The following is a 23,309-nucleotide window of genomic DNA, read 5'->3' as shown; positions in this document are numbered from 1 at the left end:
AAGATAAGGCAAAAGCTGCATCAATTTTGAGACATCATTTAACCGGCAGTCTCAAACATGAATACACCAATTATGAGGACCCAAAATTACTTTGGAAAGAGCTAAATGAACGATTTGGCCATGATAAAAGTGTACTTCTCCCAAAGACCATCGATGAATGGCGAGAATTAAGATTTCAAGATTTGAAATCAATTAGTGATTATAATTCAACCTTTCATCTGATAAAATCAAAATTAGTCTATTGTGGACAACTAATAACAGATGAAGAAATGATAGAAAAAACATTATCAACCTTTCACGTAAATAGCATTTTGTTACAACAACAATATCGTGAAAGATATTTCAAGAAATATCATGAATTGCTAAAAATACTTCTTATTGCGGAGCAAAATAATAAATTATTATTAAAAAAATCACAACAGGAAACCTGTAAGGTATATGCCCTTTGATGAGACAAATATGATTGAGAGGAATGTGCGCCATTAAGGTCGTGGGAACTATTTCACAAGAGGCAGAGGTCGTGGAAAATATCACGAAAAGAGCAGCATGAATACTTTTGAACAAGGAAAATTCTATGGCCGTGGTCGTGGTCACGGATTTGGTCGTGGCCGCAGATGTAGCCACATTTATGAAAGAAATATATTTGCCTCCCGAAATGATAATTTTAAACAAGTCCAGAAACACAAAAGCACATGTAATAAATGTGGCATGACTGGACATTGGGGGCGAACTTGTCGTACCGCCAAACATTTAGTGGATTTATATCAAGCTTCCCAGAAAAACAAAGGAAAAAAGGCATAAGCGAATTTTGTAAATGAAGCAAGTACACCTGGGCTTACCTTAGATGTCTCCGATTTCTTTAATGAGGATGTGAACCTCCACAAATTTGATGCCCAAGAAGAAGATAATTACATCTTTTGAGATGACTAGATGCATTTTCTGTTTCTCTAACTTGTCTTCTTTTTTTTAATTTGATAAGTTGTAATTCTCTATTTATATTTTTGTATTGAGTATTCTGGCTTTATATTAATAATATAATTTTTTTTTTCTTCTGTCTTAGAAAAGGAAATGTCAGTAAATGGATCAATATTTCATTACCTCCTAGACAGTGGAGCAACACATACGATATGGAAAAATCGATAATATTTATTAAACTTAAAATTGCTTCAGGCAAATGTCAATACCATATCAAGAACATCAAAATTAATTGAAGGCACTGGAAAAGCATGCATCATACTCCCTATGGGACAAAATTAGTAATAAATGCTGCACTATACTCGAGTAAATCTCGAAGAAATCTTATCAGTTTCAAGACAATATGCCAAAATGGTTACCATATGAAAACCAAAACCATAAATGAGAAAAAATTCTTATGCCTTACAACAGAAAGTAATGGCACAAAAATTATGCTTGAAAGGATGCCAGTATATTCATCGGGGTTGTATCTCACTTGTATACATCCGATTGAAATAAATGTGATAAGACTAGACAATAAAGAGCTATTTCACTCTATGGCATGACCTCTTAGGTCATCCTGGCACTGGGATGATGCATAAAATAATAAAAAATTCAGTCGGGCATTCACTAAGAAATATTAAGATTCCCCAGTCAAATGAGCTCTTATGCACCTCTTGTTCTCTTGAAAAATTTATTACTAGACCATCAGAAAATAAGATTGTTACTGAATCTCTTATATTTCTTGAAAGAATTCAAGTAGATATATGTGGACCAATTAATTCACCATGTGGACCTTTTAGGTACTTCATGGTCTTAATAGACGCTTCCATAAGATGGTCACATGTAAGCTTTCTATCAAGTAGAAACAATGCATTTGCAAAACTACTTGCACAAATCATCCAATTAAAAAATTATTTTCCTGATTATACAATAAAAAGTATTAGATTGGACAATGCCGGCGAATTCACATCTCAAACTTTTAATGATTATTGCATGTCAATTGGAATTAAAGTGGAATACCCTGTGCCACATGTTCGCACACAAAATGGTCTTGCTGAATCCTTAATTAAGAGATTGCAATTAATTGCAAGACAACTTCTAATGAAATCAAAATTACCATCATCAGCCTGGGGTTATGCAATATTACATGCAACATCATTGATTAGGCTAAGACCTACAACTTATCATAAATATTCGCCAATACAATTAGTAGCGAATCATGAACCTAATATATCACATTTGAAAAATCTTTGGATGCGCTGTATATGTGTCCATTGCTCCCCCTCAACGTACAAAAATGGGTCCACAAAGAAGAATGGGAATATATGTCGGTTTTGAATCTTCATTAATCATTCGATATCTTGAACCATTAACTGGTGATCAATTTCAAGCTAGATTTGTTGATTGCCACTTTAATGAGACAATATTCCCATCCTTAGGGGGAGAGAATGTGGACTTATAGAAAAGAAATATTAAAACTTATTTGGAAAGTAACACATTTAGAATATTTAGACCCAAAAACAAAATCATGTGAACAAGAAGTACAACGAATTGTTCAATAACACATTTAGAATATTTAGACCCAAAAACAAAATCATATGAACAAGAAGTACAACGAATTGTTCATCTACAAAGTGTTGCTAACCAATTACCTGATGCATTCACAGATACTAAGAAAGTTACAAAATCACGTATACTAACAGCAAATACTCCTGCTCGAATATAAATTCTTGATGAAAAGGAAAAAAGTGATGAAATTTTTATGCAAAGAAAGCGTGGAAGGCCACTTGGTTCAAAAGATTTAAAACCAAGAAAATTGAGAAAATAAGAAGGTGCACCAAATGATACTCAAGATGAAAGTGAGAATAAAGGAGAAAATCAAGATATCTTCGATAATGAAAAAGAAAAAAAATGAAATTAATGAAACCTCAATAAATTATATTTTCTCCAAGAAAAAATGGAATCGAAAAAGGACTATTCCAAATGAATCCTTTGCTTATTTCATATCTATTGATATAATAAATGATGAAAACGATCTTGAACCAATGTCGATAAATGAATGCAGAATAAGACCTAATTGGCCAAGATGGAAAGAAGCAATTGAGCAGAGTTAAAATCATTTGAAAAAAGAGAAGTTTTTGGGCAAATTTTACAAACTCCAAAAGGCGTGAAACTTGTAGGCTTCAAATGGGTATTTGTAATAAAAAGAAATGAGAAAAATGAAATTGCCAAATACAAGGCAAGAATTGTAGCCCAAGGTTTTTCTCAAATGCCAGGAATTGATTATGAAGAAACATATTCCCTAGTAGTTGATGCAACCACATTCATATTTTTGGTAAGTTTAACAGTTTCTCAATGCCTACACATGAGATTGATGGATGTCGTAACTGCGTATTTATATGGGTCACTTGATGCAGACATCTATATGAAGGTCCCTGAAGGACTAAACCTACCAATAAAGAATGTACCTAGAGAAATATTTTCAATAAAATTAAAGAGATTATTGTATTGGATTAAAGAAATCTGGGCGAATGTGGTATAATCGTTTGAGTGAATACCTTATAAAAGTAGGATTCAAAAGCAACCAAATTAGTCCATGTGTATTCATCAAAAGATCTCAATCCGATTTCGTAATAATTGCTGTGTTTGTTGATGACTTAAATCTGATTGAACTCCAAGAGAAATTGAAATAACAGCTAAATATTTGATGAGGGAATTTGAGATGAAGGATTTAAGAAAAACTAAATTTTGCCTTGGATTACAAATTGAACATTTGAAAAGTGAAATATTTGTCCATCAGAGCAATTATACTAAGAAAGTTTTAAAACGATTTTACATGGACACGGCTCATCCACTAAGTTCCCAAATGGTGATATGATCATTAAACATAAAGGATGACCGATTTCGTCCACAAGAAGAAAACGAAGAAATTTTAGGCCTTGAAGTGCCATACTTGAATGTCATTGATGCTTTAATGTACTTAGCAAATTATACAAGACCTGATATAGCATTTTCTGTAAATCTGTTAGCTAGGTATAGCAATGCACCAACAAAAAGACATTGAAATGGGATAAAACATCTATTTCGATACCTTAAGGGAACTATAGACCTTGGATTATTGTTCCAGTCAGGAAATGATGTCATACTTACTGGATATGCTTATGCAGGATATCTATCTGATCCACATATGACCAAGTCATAAAATGGATATGTATTTACATATGCAGGAACCGCAATATCTTGAAAATCAATAAAACAAACTCTAATGGCTACTTCCTCAAATCATGCAGAACTTATAGCTTTATATGAAGCCAGTCGAGAGTGTGTATTGTTGAGATTCATGATCGGCAAACTCCAAGAAGATTGTTTAAATGATACAACTAGAGCATCAACTACAATTTATGAAGATAATGATGCATGTATCAACCAAGTCAGAGAAGAATACATCAGGGGAGATAGAACAAAACACTTGTCACCAAAATTATTCTTCGCACATGATCTGCAGAAAGATAAAAAGATAAAAGTCCAAGAAATTCAATCCTGTGAAAACCCCGTTGATTTATTCACAAAGTGACTTTCGTCAAGGCAATTCGAGTATTTAGTACGCAAGATTGAAATGTGCCGATTTCGAGACATATGTTAGCTTCAGGGGGAGAAATATGCTCATTGTACTATTTTTTCCTTTGATCAGGTTTTTATGCCACTGGAATTTTTTTTTAATAAAGGTTTTTAATGAAGCAGTTTAGGGCTATGAATGTCATAATAAAATTTTCACATATATGTAATACATTCAAGAGGGAGTGTTACAAGTGATGTTACAATTCATATGAATGCAGTGGTATGTGGAATACTATCTTCATGAATAGTAGTTTTGTTGTACTATTGTAGGCATCTTGCATTATAGTGCAAGATGCCTAAATAGTACAACAAAACTACTATTCATGAAGATAGCATTCTACATACCAATGCATTCACATGAATTGTAACATCACTTGTAACAATTGTATATTTGATAACCTTTTTTCTTTATTTATATTTTTATAAAATTTAACGATTTACATAATTGTTATTAAATAATCAAATTAATTTTTTTTTTCTTACTCTTCTTACTCTTTTTATTACAATTAGTGCATTATCTATACGACATAATATAAATGAATGCTACTTTATATTAAACTCGTTGATTTTTAGCTCTTTAGGAATTTTTAATGATTTCACCCTTGCATCGCCTGTACTATTTTCGATGATTGCATACTTTTAGTAATTTTTGAAAATAAACTCTCACATTGTTTATTTTAAATTAATAAACTTATTAAATTTATTTTCAACACTTATAATTATATTAATAGGTGGGTTAATTTAAAAATTAACAATATATGAGTTTATTTTCATTGAATCGAACAAAAACTGATTTATTACTGACAATTTTGCCAAATAATAAATCTTCAACTGTAAAAAATAGTTTAACAATAACTCATTTAAGTCCGTTCATACTTCATTCTATGTTAACAAAGGGACGACCCAGAACTTGACCCATTTAAACCTAACCAAGCCCGCAAAATAAAATGTCAGATTGAGCCTCCGACGGGCCCGGGCCCCAGCCCCTACCAAAGTGTCATGAACTCATGACTCATATAACCATGCTAATTGCTAGGTCACGACAAGCCATACGTCCAAAAATATCAAAATTCTATTCTATTCACATAAATTAAGTTCAAGAACACAATTACACTATAGAATGCAGGAAACATTTCTTATCTTCAAATCCTGAAGCAATCTACAGCCTACTTCAACCTTCTTCACTCTTCATACAAGGAACTAGGTATTTGGGTTTTCTGGGATTTCCAACCTTATCAGGTAGTTAGGTTTTTGATTAACAGTCAATTAAGCTTTGGATTATGATAGTTTTCATCAATACCTAGTTTTAATGGATCAACTTCTGTAATTTCTGCGTTTTATTTAGCAAAAATGGCTTCTTTTTGCCTTGTTTCTAATTGTGTATCAGTGGGCAATCCCAAAAGTTATAAACTTTACCCTTTGAGAGCTAAATCTGTTGATAGATGTATATATAGGTCTCATTCTGTTTTGCCTAAATATGGTTGTGCTTCTTTTGATTCATTAAAATCTCAATTATACTGTAATTTGGTTTCTTGTAGTAATATAGGGTTAATTAGCGATGGAAATAGGAAAAATAAAGTTGCCCATTTGGAAGGTAGGGAATTTTTTAGTATAAGTAGGAGATTTTCATTGAGATTAAGGCCTAGGTTGAGGCTATTATCTACTAGATTGAAAAGGGTTTCGATTCGATCAGCTTTTAATGATTTTGGAATGTTTTTAAGAAAGCATATGAAGAAATTTACCCTTGCTACTTCAATTTCATTTGCTCTTGGGATATGTTATTTGTTTGTGAAGATAATGGCGATTCCAAACCCGAAAATTGTTCCTTATTCGGATTTAGTTTTAAGCATCCAAAACGGGTCTGCTACGAAAGTTTTGTTTGAAGAAGGTTCACGACGAATTTACTTCAATACAAAGCCTCCTAGTGTTGAACCCCCTTGTTTAGAGGAAGCAAATGTGCTTTTAGAGGATGATCAGAATGAAAATGTAGTGGGTGAATCTGTTGAGGCAGCTGATGGGCCCACACAAGTTAAGGATACCCTTGTGCCTGTAAGACGTTTGAGGAAAAAACCCGTAGTTCCCGAGTGGCAATATGCTACAAGGAAGGTTGATAATGATGAAAGCTTTCTTTTAGGTCTTATGAGAGAAAAGGGTACTGTATATAGCTCGGCTCCTCAATCGGCGTTAATGTCGTTCAAGAGTATTTTACTAACTGTCTTGACATTATGGATCCCCTTGGCTCCTTTAATGTGGCTGCTTTATCGTCAACTTTACGCTTCGAATGGTCCTGCAAAAAAACGAAAGCCTAGTAACCAGACTGTTAGCTTCGATGATGTTGAAGGCGTTGATAGTGCAAAAGTTGAGCTCATGGAGGTATGCTACTTATCTTCAATTCTTAACATTAGATGCATAATACTGTCACCTTTATTTAACATTCTTTTGAGGCAGTGCATCCAGTTATAGACCAATAGTCATTGGCCCGGTGTAACATAATTCGCTAGCTAATTCACTTTTTGAATTCGCGATTCGCTCGAATTTTCCCAAGGATAGCGCAAAACCACCCATAATTAGCTTTTTTTCGATTCGCGATTCGCAAGGAGATTAGCGAATCATGGGACATTGCATTGACTTGTTCCTCATTAAGAATAACAATCATGTTGCAGATTTCTACTCAGTTTTTTATATGATATTTCTGCTGTGTATGCTATGGTGCAAAGAAGGCAGTTTTGTGTATATATTTCATTGTTGCTGCTATGTGGGAGTCGATGCCCTATATTTATTCATAAATTCTCAAAATAAGACAATTCATAGTATATCTCTTAATGTACATAATTTGTCTTAATGGGATCACTTGTATCCTTAAAGTGATCACTTTTTTCTAGTCTTAAGTGATCACTTATAACCATAAATTTATCATTCACAATCTTAAAGTGATCAATTAGAGAAATGGGCTAATTATATGGGTTCATCTCGTGTTCATACGAAGGATCAATTGCTGCCAATTTTTATGCTTAAATCATGGTGGCATTCCCCCTTTGAGTATATCTCTCTGTTTTAGCAATTGTGTGAACTTTAAGTTGGATTTTTCTAGTTTAAAATTGTCTTTCCTCATTTGTGAGCATTGCCAAGGGTTCTAAAAGTGTGTTATTTATGTTGAAGTTAAAAATTCATCTATTTCATCACTTAAAAGGAAAAAGCATTGAGTTATGTTGCAAAAAACTCCTTGTTCTCTCTGATGGATGCTTTCAATTGTTTCATCTTCTTTGCCAGTGGAAGAGGTGCTAGGTTTGACCATTCACCTTTAGAATATCTGCTTGAATTAAGGACGCTAGAATTAAACATCCGTTAGATTATTGGTGTTAAATGGTCGAAATGATGATGAAAGTTTAGTGAAATTTAGGAAGGAAAACTACATGATCAAGCTTGTCATACTCTAACCATTTTTTTCTTCATGAAACCCAATCTCATCCATTACCATTTGAAAAAATTGGTGAAAAATTATGAAGAAAAACAAATATTTAATGATGAGTATATCAGTGTGCTCTTTATAATTTTACCATCAATGTCTTAAACAATGTCTACTAAGCTTTCATTTTTGCATGTCATATATGTCACACTGTAATGTCCATTATTTCAATGGGGTCAAAGATTTATAGTTCTTTGATTTCGGATTATAATGGGAAAATGGTTTATCAATGTACACTTCTTATATATATGAAGTTGCACATGGCGTATGCTACTAAGAGTCAATCAGAAATAACCTTTGTTAGATTTATCATTAAGGGTAAAATGCATACATCCAACCCTCCCAAACCCCGCCTTAGGTGGGACCCACTTAATGACATTGGGGTAATGGAATGTTGTTGTTGATATATGTCGCACTGTCTCTTAAAGCTCAATAATGCTCGTGCCATTTAGCCTGGCGTATTTACTTTTTTGTGTGTTACTGGGAGGGTGTGATCTAAATTATCAATCCCATGCTAACTTACTGAAATATTTTATGCAGATAGTATCATGCATGCAAGGATGTATCAATTATAACAAATTAGGAGCAAGGTTACCTAGAGGTGTTCTGTTGGTAGGCCCTCCTGGAACAGGAAAAACCTTACTAGCTCGTGCCGTGGCTGGTGAAGCTGGTGTACCATTCTTCTCTGTATCCGCCAGTGAATTTGTAGAGTTGTTTGTCGGGAGGGGAGCTGCACGTATTAGAGACCTTTTTAGCGTTGCAAGGAAATCTTCACCGTCTATTATATTCATTGATGAACTTGATGCTGTTGGAGGAAAGCGTGGTAGGAGTTTCAATGATGAACGTGATCAGACCCTCAACCAGGTAACTCAGAGAAAAAAATAACCGAATAAAAGCTAACAAAAAAAAAAAGAGGAAGGTTTTGATATTGATGAGACAATGATTATTGACTAGTTTCATTTTAAGGTTCAAGAACCCAAAAGTGTTGAGAATCCTAAGAGCCTAGGCTTTAGGCACCAGGCGAATATACTAGCCATTGAGCAAGAGGTGCCCGTGTCAAATGTGCTTCTTTCGAGGCCAAGACCAAAAGGCGCTTTGAGGCGCTTGCCTTAAGGGCTATAAGGTGCTCTTCTTAAGGAATCGCCTCTCGTAGCCTTATCAAGCGCCCAGCCCATCGCCTGCCCAAGCTACTCGCTTTAGGCGTACCTAGGCGCTTTTTAAAACTAAGTTGACCCTAAGCTTTGTTAGTGTTTTCTTCAGGTTCAAACACCCCCCTTATTTGATCCTTTACTAGTTTTTATGAATTTATTATAATTTGTGGTCTAGCCCCGGATTATTTTGAGGTTTATGTTTCATTAATTTCTCTAAACTACCGTCCACGGGTGGTGTTATCGCTGTTGTGCTTTGCTGGTACTCGTGAATACTGCACTATGCTATTTATGTTTCGAACACCGCCAAGAATAATTTAAGTTTGGTTTATCATAGTTTTTGACTTTTCGTTATAGTGTGTTCTATCAACAAAAACTCCCGATGCCTTTGTTTCGTTTGTCTAAGTTGTATTGGATCTCATGCGGAGGTTTGTTGCCAACTAACGTGTACAAGACTGACACTTGAACCCTTTTATCCCGACAGTTGCTGACAGAAATGGATGGTTTTGAGTCAGACTCAAAGGTGGTTGTCATTGCTGCAACAAACCGACCTGAAGCATTGGATCAAGCTCTTTGCCGTCCTGGTCGCTTCTCGAGGAAAGTAGTTGTTGGAGAACCCGACGAAGAAGAGAGGAAAAAGATACTGGCAGTGCATTTGAGGGATGTTCCGCTAGACGAAAACAAGCAACTAATCTGTGACCTTGTTGCTTCCCTCACCCAAGGCCTTGTAGGTGCTGATCTTGCCAACATTGTCAACGAATCCGCATTACTCGCTGCTCGCAGAGGTAGAAACCGCTAATTTGACTCAATTTACACGCCTTAGTAAAATATAAAATCGCTATATCTTATTATATAATACTTAAATGGATAAGCTACCTCTATCTTACCAATTACCCCACTCCCCTTAAGTAGATAACCCGGCCCTTACAAAACCCTTCCAAATACGGACCGGAAAAGGGCTTTAAATGGGGGCCCGGCCCGTTGAACACCCCTTGTCATACCACCTAGGCAAGATTTGGGAGGGTTTTGATGCACGCAACTTTACCCTTGTTAGTGATAACAAAATTTTTTTTGTTTGACCCTTGGTAGCAAACCTGATTTGCAACTTACGTCATGTAAATTAAAATTGCACATATTTTGCTAGGATTATCGCGGCTTCTTCAGATTGTTGCTGATAGTTATAGTACTGTGTTTTAACATTTTGAATTTTATTCGGATGGGAAAATAGGCGGAGAAGCAGTATCGAGAGAAGATATAATGGAAGCCGTAGAAAGGGCAAAGTTCGGTATCAACAATAAGCAAATTCAAGCAACTTCGAGTGTGATTGGCAAGGAGCTAGGGAAGCTTTTCCCTTGGATACCTTCTATTATAGGAAAGTCTGAAACTAGAACTGATGGGTTTCAAGAGCCTATGGGTTATCAAACATTAAGCTCATGATATTATGACTATTATTTTTGGGTTTTGTTACATCTTAAACAAAGTGGGTGCTAAACTTTTGATCATTCACCCAAGCTAGTGATACTATTCATGTCAATTTACGTCTCATGCGATCATGCCACGTCATTCTACCCGACTCGCAGCAGAAACATCTTGGTCTAAGGCGGCTGGTTGGATTGTGGATGTGCTAGCCCGACCCAAGTAAACCCGATTAGACAACAAGCCGGTTTGTTGGAGACAAGAGGTCTATGGACTCAATCAGATCATCCTACATATGTGTATCCTGGCAATTTTGCCCTGTCTAATGGGGTGTTTGGTTTTCTTTACAATATTTTTTAGGAAATATTTTATAATTATTAATACAAATTACAAACTCAGGGGGAAAAAGATATTGGAGGCGTCTTACGAGTTGAGGAAAATAAGTTTTCTCTGTTTTGGACGGTAATGTTTGTAAACAGATGGAAATATTAATCTATTTAGTGTTTTTTAAGATATCTTGTCATCTGAGTGATTGTCTCTTATTGTCGGTCCAAGCTCGGATAAAAGAGAAGGGTGACTGGTAGGTCAGTGATAATTAGATTAATAAAACTTGGTTTCATTCCATAATCATGAATCAAAAGATCAATTCTCGTGAGGGTGTCTCGTAAAAATAAATGGAAATAAAGTATACATGTGATGACCTTTGAATTAGATATATTGATTTAAATAGTCGATTTTAATCTCTTTGAAATAAGACTTTGAGACATTGTTATTGTTTGTATCCAGTACACCGGTACATGTCCGCATGGATTGGCCCACAACTCTAGCAATTATTCACTTAAATAATGTATGAGGTGCCTTAGATAGAAGAGTCTATATCCTCATTAACTTTATTAATTGGATAATTTAACTGATACAATTTGTGAAAAATGTACTAAATATATTTCCAAATGAGTCCGTATTTTTTGGCCTATGTAAAAGCCAATAAAAAAGTTATTTACCAAATACGATCATATATCATGTGTTGTACTATTATGGTTCACACTTACAGCTAAGAGCATTGATTCCCAGCTGTAATTACATGGTTTTCGATTGGACCATTCTACTCAAACTTTACTCGCTTCTCATTTTAGGCCGTTGGTTTCTCAATTTGCTGACACAACTGAGAATATGAGACGATTGGTTTCACCGAAAAATGCATCCTATACTGAAACACAAATAACCCAACCAAATACTAGAACAAAAGTTATCGTATGGAACGGTCTTATTAAGAGATGCGTCTAATACTTGGGTTAAATAAATCATTGAAAATATTAGTTTTTTTTTTGAAGTTATCTTATCGAAAAACAGTCTTTCACTAAAATAGTTCAAATTAGAAAGTAGGAACCAATCATTTATCACAAATTTTTATGAGAGACGGTCTCTTTGAGAAACCATCTCTAATTGAGCAGACCCGTTATATATTTTTTAAAATATTATAAGTAGACACTAAGAATAATGTAAGTAGACATTTAAAATATTGTAAGTAGGCATTAAGGATAATGTAAGTAAGCATTAAGAATACCATAAGTAGGCATTAATCTTAATGGGCTGGACTTGAAATACGTCTCTTAAAGAGGCGGTCTCTCAAGAGACTAACTGGTCATTTATTCTTCTCAAACTCTTATATTACAACATTTTAGGATCAAATAGGTCTATATAGAGCTTAATTTAATAAAAAATGAGTCTTTTAATATTTAAATTCTCAATTTAACCTTTAATATGACATTTTAAATAATAAAAAATTAAAAGTAAACATTTTAAGTATGAAAATTGATTAAAAATAGTCCCATCGTGAGACAGTTTTAATTTGAGCTAAATTAAAGACGGTCTCATCAATTTAATATTTAAAACAGTCTTATCGTGATACAATCTAATTTAGCTCAAATTAAGACTGTTTCACGATAAAACCATCTTAAATGGAAATGTATGTTTACTCCTCCGCAAATTATAATTTTTCAACCAAGCTAGATGGTCAAGGTTTTATTCAATTTCACTTTATTTTATTGATTATTTTTGTTTTTTCATAAAGCTAATTAAACCAAAATACTTTTTTTTTTAATAATATTTGTTATATTTGACCTAAAAGCACTTAAAATATAACAAATGATATAAAACGAGGAGTACATATTACTCGACGAAGCATTTTTCTTATTATAAAATGATAAAATTGAATCTTATGTGATTTACAATTAAATAAAGGAAATATTGATCAATTTTTCAGCACAGCCCAGCTTGTTGGGAGATCAGATGCTATCTCACTATGTGGTCGCAGATAACGAGATAACATAATTAATTGATTAGGAAACTAACTATTCATCCTTCACTAATTGCAATATCTCTTTTTTTAATTTAAAGAATATTTGTAACTCTTTAACTTTGAACCGTCCTTTTATTTAACGGAAACTTAAAAATTAAAATTTTCATTTTATGACATTACAATCTTAGTCGTTTTTGGTATTTTATGGGCCCTAGGCAAACTATGAAAAATAGATACTCTTTATTGAGGTCGATTCTAATTTTTAACGGGTGTTTGACAAAATAACAGTTACATACCCTATATATTATTATTATCATTACAAATGTAGATGTCATTTACCGTTTAAATTATAAAAGAACTAATCATAAATAACAATTTTTTTTATAGGAAAAATTACCTAGAATAATCCAACATTTTTACGATTTTCCTACAATAAGTTGGGTTATTTGCCTAGAGCAAACTCGGGTAATCGAATGACTTGCTATAGCAAGTTTTACTTTTTTTAAAAAAAATAATATAAATATTGAAAAAAATGTTTAAATGCTTTTAGAATTTTTTATGTAAATATTCAAAATTTTTCTATAACTTTATTTTAATTTTCAGTTTATTTTTTTGATTAATTACAGGTAATTCGAGTACTTTGGTATGAAATGTCAAATTGCGGCCACTAATCTTTGCTGAGATAACTTTAAAATTAAAATTATATTATTATGATTTGTATTTTTTAGACTATTTGATTCATATAGAGAACGTTGTTGTTTCACAATAATTCAATAAAATCGCTTTGTACACTAATTTGTACGAGACGGTTTATGCTCCTCAATTATTTTTAATATTTCCTCCATTATTTTTTTTACCTATATCGTATTTCATATTTCGATAATGATTTTACTTTCTTTTTTAATCACATTTACATCTTATATTGTTATTCTATATCATCTATATAATTCATTAATCTATATTATTTTTATCTTATTTACCAACTAATATTTGATAGAAGAAATATATCCTTATAGTGTAGTTTAAAAGTTACATATAATGTAACTAACAAAAAAATTAACTTCAATTAATCAAATAAGTCAAATGAATTAATCAACAACAAACAACAGACAACAAACAACAAACAAACAATTAAAATATATAAAATATTAGTGTAAGGTATGCTGTCTGCACATATATACAATAAACTGGCTTGAACATTTTTTTTGTTTTATACATGTTTGTAATACTACATATTCAATAGCAATTAATTTAGAAAAAAATTATTGTGAATAATTTTGCTATTTTCCAATAATAATACTAATTTTTGAGTATATAATAACAACTATATACTTCAAAGTAACAACTTTTGGGTGTTTTCTTAGTTTTATATGTTAAAAACCAAACTATAGGAGGTTACAACTTATCGTAAAAAAATGTTGAATTACTTAATAAACAAAAATTAGAATTATTCTACGAAAATGGTTTCTAAATTGCCATCATTTATGGTTAACTAAAATTAGTATTTATCATACTCCTTTTGTTCCTTTTTGTTTGTCACGTTACTAAAACAAGTACTTTCATAAGTTTGTTCACTATAAAATCATTTTCTTTTTTGGACATAAATTTTTCCAAAATTATCCTCAAACTCATTGTACTCTATGTTTAAGTAATTTATGTTAGCATTCAATTGACCAATAGAAAGTGAGATTATTATAAAACATAGATTACCATATTTATAATGAGTAATGATTAGCATATCTTTATTTATTTTTCTCATTTATCTTTTCAAAACAAGAATAAATATTTTAGTTTCATTTTTAAAATAATATTTTATATCAAGTAAAAATTTCCTTTCAAATTTTTGCCCAAAAATCAATAATAGACAATCATAAAAAAACGAAAAATAAAAATATCTTATAAACTCAAATTTAATCATAATGATAATCATTAACTCAGTATCCCATGTCAAAACATGGATAGACCCGAATCTAAATAACCCCTATATTTATATGACAAAAATTAGGCAATTAAAACAGGTGTATAAATTTGATCTCTCCACGCAGGAATGATGTGTGTAGTATGATTCACTGCTACGTCAAATTGAATCATGGATTCCAAAACAAACCAAAAGATTCCGTAATTAGACTTTAATTATCGTTTGTATCGCAATTAACAGCTTCACTTTCTCTGTATTGAACTGTTAATCAACCCTAATTTTAAACCTTTTTCTCATTAATCAATCAATATTCAAATCAATTTCTCCTATCATTTTCATTTCTCCTCTATATAATTCCTTTCATTCTCCTTCTCACTACACCCAAAAATAAAGAAAAAAAACAGGGATTTCACCATTGATGGCCATTAGAATTACACCAAAGCTTTTTCAAAGATTCAGCCAAATTACAAGACCATTAAATTCTTCCCCGACAACTTTACCCATTTTACCTCTAAATTTCGATGAAAAACCCGATTCATTTCTCATAAAACAACCCCAAAACGAAAATCCTTCTTCAACCCTAAATCTTGATGATACCCAGAAATTATTTTCATCATTTTCCACTACAAAATTGATTAAATCAATTTTAAATCTTAGTATGGCGTCTATTGACCCGATTGTTGAAATGGGTATTTGGATTATGAGGTCAAAATTGATTGAAATACCCGTTTTTCGTCAAGCAATTTTGGGGTCAGTTAAGCATAGTTTTTATGAACAATTTGTTGCTGGGAAAGATATAAAGGAAACAAGTTTGATTGTTGAGAAGATTTATGAGGCTGGATTAAGAGGGATGCTTAATTATGGATTAGAACATGCTTATGATAATCTTTCATGTGATCAGAATTACAAGACTTTTCTAAATACTATTGAGTCTACCAAGCTATTTCCTGCATCTTCGGTATGTATCATACTATATGCTTGTATTTTGATTTATAATTATGTTTTTAATTTAGTTAATCTCTTATTAATTTTGAGGTACGTTCTTAAATAATTACTTGGATAATTTTTTTTTGATTGTGTTTGTCATCTAGACGAATGAATTGTTTTGAGTATTTTTGTTGACTAGTTAGTATTTACTAGTCTATTTTTTTAATGAATTTGCTACAAATGTCATTTTAATGGCTGATTGAATTCCCTATATTTTTTTTTCTTTTAAATTAATAATAATAATAATAACACGCCCTCCTATATTATTCTTATCCAACATTTAATCTTTTAATTTAAACTTTTAATTGAATTGATTATTAATAAAGTATATAACATGAGTTTTGATTATGACCATAATACTTTTTGGGTTTAGTTGCTACTATTCATTTTATTCTGTATATATTTTTCTTTGTATAACTTAAAACATATTTAATTGAAATTTTGTTTGATTCGTCTTGATGCATATTTTTATAATATTAATTTTTTAAAAGTTTTTATCATATGAAATTAAAGATATTAAAAATTAAATTGTTCATTGGATAGCATTAAAAACAGAAATGTAGCAACTATTAAAAATGGAAAGAAGTATACTATTTCAATTCTAACATGCAAATTTTAGAATTATGGTTTTTTTTTTTTGTTTTTTTAAAAAATAACGAAATTAAATATTTTAACAAAAAAATTTGTAGCAAATTCTATTAATTAAGGTAGTACTTTCTAGTAAACTACAATTGTTGGATAGCTTTTATTGAAAAAGGTAGTAATTTAATCTAGTAAACTATAATTGTTAGATAGCTTTTGCATGGTACTTTTGGTTTGGTTTGGATTTGTGGGGGCTATGATAAAAGTTTTCAGGTATTATTAAGCTAACTAAACTACTTGGGACCCACCAACACAAATCTACTGCAGTTGCTAATGAGGAGAGATTGTTACATGGTTCAAAACCTTTCACTTAAGGTGGAGGTCTATTCAACGCGTTAAAAGAGGTTATTTTCGATAAATCCATGAATGTCCAGACTCGCTCGACGCAAGATTCGCCCCGAGGCAAGATGTATGGATGATTGGCAAGGAGGCAATATTATCACAAACCAAGATAAAATATCCCAATTTTATGTGCAATGTGCTCACATTTCCCCTCTCTTAATCAAATCATTTAAACAAATTCATTAATATTATTAGCTAATTAAATTTGGGTTCTTTTATTATTGCAGATAAGCTTTGTAATTGTGAAGATAAGTGCAATTTGCCCAATGCAATTGCTTGAAAGAATGAGTGATTTACTAAGATGGGAAAACCAAAACCCTTCATTTAAACTCCCATGGAAACAAAATACTTTACCAATCTTCTCTAAATCAAGCCCTTTATACCATACACTCAAAAAACCAAAACCATTAACAAATGAAGAAGAAAAAGACCTTGAATTAGCCCGTCAAAGATTAACCAAACTCTGTCAAAGATGTTTAGACCTTAATGTAACCCTAACAATTGATGCCGAGGACACGAAAATTCAACCGGGTATCGACTATTTAACCTATAATTCATCAATTGGTTTCAATAGATTGGGTGATCATAAACCAGTTGTTTATAACACAATTCAAGCTTACTTGAAAGATGCAAAAGAGAGACTGTTTTTGGCAACAAATGCAGCTGAAAAGATGGGTTTGCCTATAGGATTCAAGCTTGTTAGAGGGGCTTATATATCTAGTGAAAGGAAACTGGCTAATTCATTAGGTTTTGATTCTCCTATACATGATACCATCCAAGATACTCACAATTGTTACAATGAGTGTGCTTCTTATATGATTGACAAGATTGTTGATGGCTCTTTTGCTGCTGTTCTTGCTACACATAACATTGATTCAGGTATTCTTCGCAACTTTATCGTCTTGCTGATCAGTTTATTGGTTGACTTTTGATTTGTTAGTCGATTAAACCGCTAAAAAAAACTTATTTGTTAAATGATTTTAAGTCACTTGCAAGCTTATCTTTAAGCTAATGTAAAAAAGTTGTTACGGTCAACTTTTTTTGATTGACTTTTTGTTGATGCCCATGTTTTTTCCGATAAATAGTCAAGAATCGATACCTAATTTTACCAAATTATTGACTGATATAACTAACTTAACAATCAACAGAAAGGCCAGTCAAACAAGCTGATTGAATTGAACTAGCCAATAACCAATAAGTAATAATACAAATCATTTGTGATCAACAACCGAAATAAAAGATTGATACTTAGGTGGTCAAAAAAGCCAACCAAATCAACCAATAACCGATTAATAATTTTACTAAGCATTAGTGTTAACAATTGACTTATACATTTAGCTTAATAATCTTGGCAAAAAAGGCAATACTTTTAAGTGGTCAAACAAGAACTAACTGAATCAGCCAATTAGTAACCAACAATCAACACACAATTGTCAAACAAAACACACTTAAATTATTCTTTGTAGTAGATGTCAGCTAGTTAAGAGTTTTTTTGGACATAGCCATAAAGGTGTTCATTTGCGTTATCGGGTTGATTTCGGGTTAGGTGTGTGATTCAGGTTGGTTTGAAATCGGGTTTGCGTCCTTATTGTTTTTGCATAATTGTATATCGTTTTTGAAATCGAGTCAAATTGGGTTCGGTTAAAATGTCGGGTAAGTTTCGGATTATCGAGTCTATTTTGAATACGTCTAATCATAGCTATATAAAGATAAAGAGATCAAATTTAGTCTACATCCTAGTTACTATAGCTATTGACACTTTTAGGCCTTTTTGATGATTAATAGGGCAATTGGCAGCTAAGAAAGCGAAAGATTTAGGGATAGGAAGGGAGAATGAAAGGCTTGAATTTGCGCAATTATATGGAATGTCTGAGGCACTTTCATATGGCCTAAAAAATGCTGGTTTTCAAGTTAGCAAATACTTGACTTTTGGGCCAGTTGAAGAAGTTATCCCATATCTCTTAAGAAGAGCTGAAGAAAATAGAGGAATGCTGTCTTCTTCACGTCTTGATAGGCAACTTATGGGGTAAGCATTATCTTTTTTAATACTCTTTAACTTCTTTATCAAAATTATTGATCTTATCCTTTTTTAACAAATTGTAAAAAGAAAATAAAATAAAAGAATTGATTGATATAATACTTGATGGGTAAAGCTGAAAAATCCACTACAAGTAGTGGTGTTTATTCGGGTTATTAGGTCTATTTCGAGTCAGGTGTTTCGGGTTGGTTTAATATCAGATTTTTTGTCCACATAGGGTTTTATATGATTGTAAATTCTTTTTTAAGTCCGGCTAAATCAGGTTTGGTTATAAGATCGTGTAATTATCGGATCATCGAGTCTGTTTGAAATACTTTTACCTAAAAGTAAGGATAAGTAGAACTAATTTTTTCTATAAATGATTAGAATAACCCTTATGACAAACATAAAAAAAAAATGTAGTTTACCACTAGTTTGACCCATAATTCTCAATTTAATAGAAGTACTATAGAATTGACATATAATATTTGTTTCATTTTTCTTTGTGTATAGGATGGAATTGAAGAGAAGAATGAAGGCTGGCTTTGGACTGTGAAATAGGCTTGTTGGGTTAATGAATGTGTGTTTGTATAAAGTGTCACACAATTGTAAAATAAATAATGTGGAGTAATTAGTTGTTCACTTGTTTGTATTCATCTCATATTTTAGGAAATGTAATGTAAAATTGTCCTTAAATAGGAAATGTTTGTTATTGAGAATAGATTAAATATCTATATATACTTCAAACAACCTTAAATTAAATAATATGTAAATTCCAAACATTTGATCTCTACGCTTACCGTGTTGTTAAAAGATATTTGAGCATAAGATGACTGTAAAATCATATGCTTAGTCAGCTTAGACTTTGAAAACTGTTTTTGGATCGTTTATTATCCGAATCATATTTATACAAGCAAATGAAACCATCTTATATTTTTACAGGGCTATTGCTAAACATCGCCACTTTTTTTATTTTATTGTCCACCCTATATTAATGAAATAACGAAAATGTCTTTGGATTTGGATTTAAAATTTGTTTAACACACTTCAATCTCACTTAATAACACTTTTATCACTCTAAAAACATTAAATCAAAAGTTAAAATTTGGTGCAGATAAAGCGTAGGAAATGAAATCTCGAACATTTTTATCGCCACCCTATATATATATTGAATTTCTAGTAACACCCCTGCATAATATACAAACTCAAACACGGTAACATCTCTCTAAAATCTCTCTAAAAACGCTCTCCGAGTTAAAACAAGCTAAAAAGTTGAAATCGATTTATCATAGCTAACCAAAGCGACTATGAATCCGATCCGGTACGTACTTTAATCGATTCGAATGGTTGTTTTTTTTAAAAAAAAATAAAAATTAGAGTCGCAAAAAAACGTGCGACTCAGCCATGATTTGGTCACATGCGACTGAGTTTTTTAAAATTTTTTATAAAATTTTTTTTAATTTAAATTATTTTTATTTTCTTATTATTTAATATACGTTGTAGTAAATTATTTTATTTTATAATTTATATTATTATTATTTAAATAATTTTTTATTTTTTATTTGAATTATTCTAGTAACTTATAATTTATGTTGTAGTAATTTATTTATATTATTTTGTATTTTATTATTATTAGAATTATTTCATTTTATATACAATTTAATTTAGCTGAAATTTTAATTATTAAATTAAATTATTTTTTATTTAATATTGAATATTTTTATTATTAATGTTTGTTTGTACATAATGTTTTATTAACCTAATCTATGGTTTATTTCATATTTTAAATTTGCAGGACTTTGAAAACTTAGGGGACAGTGTAGATTACTCTGGTAGATTTGTTACGGATAGAGAATTTGATTCTATAGATGAATTACATACTTGGGCCGATAAGATAGCAATAGGAATTGATTTTCAATTTACACGTGCTTCATATAAACAAAAATAAGGACGTTCTACAGTTAGTTTGTATTTAAGATGTCACCACTATGGTAATATTAGGGGTGATTTGCATAACCTAGATAATGTTGCCCGACCTGGTTCTAAAAGTAGAACATGTCGGCGCAAATTTATGATTGTAGGAAGTAGTTGTAAACCAAGAGAAAGACCTTGGACGGTGAGGGTGCGTCCTGGAGAAAAAGGAAGACATAACCACCCGTTCTTAGCGTACAGAGATGGTTATGTAAGGGCAAATAGGTTGAATGTAGATATTTGGCAGCACATACGAGAGCTACCGGCATGCAACTTGCGTTTATTATGACCTCAATTAGACAAAAATTCCCTGATTTTTTTGCTAGTATGAATCAAAATTTATAATGTTAGACAATTAATTAAGAGAGAAGAGATGGAGGGTAGGACTCCCCTTCAACACTGTCTTTATATGGCCTCAGAGCATAATTACGTGGTTTGGACATACTTGGATAGTGAAGGGGAATTGAACAGATTATTAGTTGCAAATTCTACATCCATCTAGATGATACGTACGTGGCCCTATGTTGTGTTGATAGATACAACGTACAAAACAAATAAATAAAAGTGGTCGTTATGTGAAGTAATTAGAATGATGCCAACCAATCACAACTTCTTGGTTGCTATCAGCTCTGCTATTAGCAATGGCATCCTCAGCAATGGCGCGATTCGACTCGGTAATTCATTTGCAAACTGTAAGGAAAAAAAAGTTTCAACAAAATAATAAACATTTAAATAATACAAACACATAAAAGAAAAAAAATAAATAACACTAATGTATTCAACTCTGCTATCAGCTGGACCAAAACCGGCACTCGGTCCTTCACCGGGGAAGAGAAATGGGTGGGAGGACACTCTGAACCAGTAAACGTAATTAGAATCAGCCTCTAATGGAACAGATGCCCGACGAAGTATCTGATCACCAACGCGGGCATAATAGGGGAACCTACTCCATGCCTCTGTGTAAATAGGCGGAGAAGCAAAGGTCACGGAATGGTACCCTGTGCCTGTCGCAGAGCGTGGGTAGGTCTCATAGGAGCGGGGGAATAGCCTGCACAAAATCCAACTGTCTCACTGTCCTCTCAGGCAAATACACCTCGACGATATCAAAACAAGTGATACCCCAGATATAGGCGGTGCGTGGGTGCTCATTTAACAATGCCCTAGGAGAAGTAATGTATGGAGTCCATTCCACCTGCATACAAGCGAAATTAGCATAAAAAAAATAATCTAAAATTAAAATAAAGTGTATAACAAAGTGTGATGTGATGTACAAAACCTGAGTTTTCGTCATGGAGTCCAATATACTCCTATAGTTTCTCATCCTGCTGAGCTCATGACCTGGCTTCGGCGTGGACCACATCTCCGCCCTGGTCTTATTAGGCACATCAGCTTGACGATGATGAGGGCGGAAGGCCGGAAAGTACTCATAGATCCATGTCTGCAGCAATGTGAGACAACCAGCAATGGTCTTTCAACCAGCCCTAGACGCCATTCCCAATTGCCGATACAAGTACGCCAACGTCACTGCACCTTAAGCGATCTCATCCTGATCGGCATTGACAGTTTGTATAGGGTGAGGTCGCATCCCAGTTCTGGTCTTATCCGCCAGCAGTGTAGAGCCAACAATAGCCATGTAATAGGCTGTACACTGCGTCTCCAAAGCCAACAAATACAAAAAGATCAAACTTTGAATGAACCTCCCCTCATAAGTGATAATAATTTTTTTATGTTGTGTTTGAAAACAAGTATTTCATTTCTAATTATAGAATTCAATTATGATTTCATAAATGAAGAATTAATGACAAGGTTTGATATATAAGCTCACCCTATAGAGCTCAACAACTTTCTGTCACTTATGTTTGTATTCACACCCTAATTGTATAACCCTAATCTGATTTAATGACCCTTCATATAGTGCAATAAGGCAGAGTAGAAATCTCCCATTAAATAAGGCCTCTAACGTAGCCTGCTTAAATCAACGAGCACCTCAACTTTTCAAACGAGCAAGTCATAACCTACTAATACTTTCTCAAAGAAACAATTGCTCTTTCGATCATCTATTTGATTCTTTTGAAGCTCCATCACCAAGCTATATTCCAATCCCATAACCTCACCATCATATCCCTCATGGATGCAAGCTAAGAATTGGACTATAATATGACTAAAGTCACCGCGAGATTTAGTTCTTCACCCAATAATCTTAAATATAAGCTCATTTGAACTCCTACTAAAAAAATACTCCCTCCTATTCACCTTAGGAGTTCCATTTGACTTTTCACGGATTTTAGAGAGAGTTAAAAGTGAGACTCTAAAGGTAGGAAAGAGAGTAGTATTATGGGTTTTTTAATGTAAGGGAGGAAAATTAGTATGGATAATGGAGGGTATAATTGAAAATAGGATAAAGTTACTAAGGGCATAAAAGTCAAAAACCCATACCAAAAATAGAAATGAGACAATTAAGGTGACTTGACCATAAAAAAAAATGGGACACATAAGCTAAATAGGAGGGAGTAGTACTTAAAAAGTTT

At 32.5% G+C, this 23,309-nt stretch overlaps 2 protein-coding genes across 2 annotated transcripts; both read left to right on the top strand.

Annotated features, from left to right (window-relative positions):
* Nucleotides 1-5,620: 5,620 nt before the first annotated feature.
* On the top strand, nt 5,621-11,296 carry LOC130804226 (probable inactive ATP-dependent zinc metalloprotease FTSHI 3, chloroplastic). Its single transcript, XM_057668599.1, has 4 exons — nt 5,621-6,948; nt 8,582-8,905; nt 9,674-9,974; nt 10,418-11,296. The coding sequence occupies exons 1-4, from the start codon at nt 5,926-5,928 to the stop codon at nt 10,624-10,626; spliced, it is 1,857 nt and encodes a 618-aa protein (XP_057524582.1). The 5' UTR covers nt 5,621-5,925; the 3' UTR covers nt 10,627-11,296.
* Nucleotides 11,297-14,930: 3,634 nt separating this feature from the next.
* Nucleotides 14,931-19,603, top strand: LOC130804246 (proline dehydrogenase 2, mitochondrial-like). The gene is made up of 4 exons (XM_057668623.1): nt 14,931-15,780; nt 17,021-17,672; nt 18,579-18,819; nt 19,324-19,603. Exons 1-4 carry the CDS (start codon nt 15,241-15,243, stop codon nt 19,364-19,366), a joined length of 1,476 nt encoding a protein of 491 aa, XP_057524606.1. The 5' UTR covers nt 14,931-15,240; the 3' UTR covers nt 19,367-19,603.
* Nucleotides 19,604-23,309: the final 3,706 nt, after the last annotated feature.

This window comes from Amaranthus tricolor, chromosome 17, assembly GCF_026212465.1.
Source record: "Amaranthus tricolor cultivar Red isolate AtriRed21 chromosome 17, ASM2621246v1, whole genome shotgun sequence".
Taxonomy (NCBI): Eukaryota; Viridiplantae; Streptophyta; class Magnoliopsida; order Caryophyllales; family Amaranthaceae; genus Amaranthus; species Amaranthus tricolor.
This window is presented reverse-complemented; position numbering and strand designations above follow the sequence as displayed.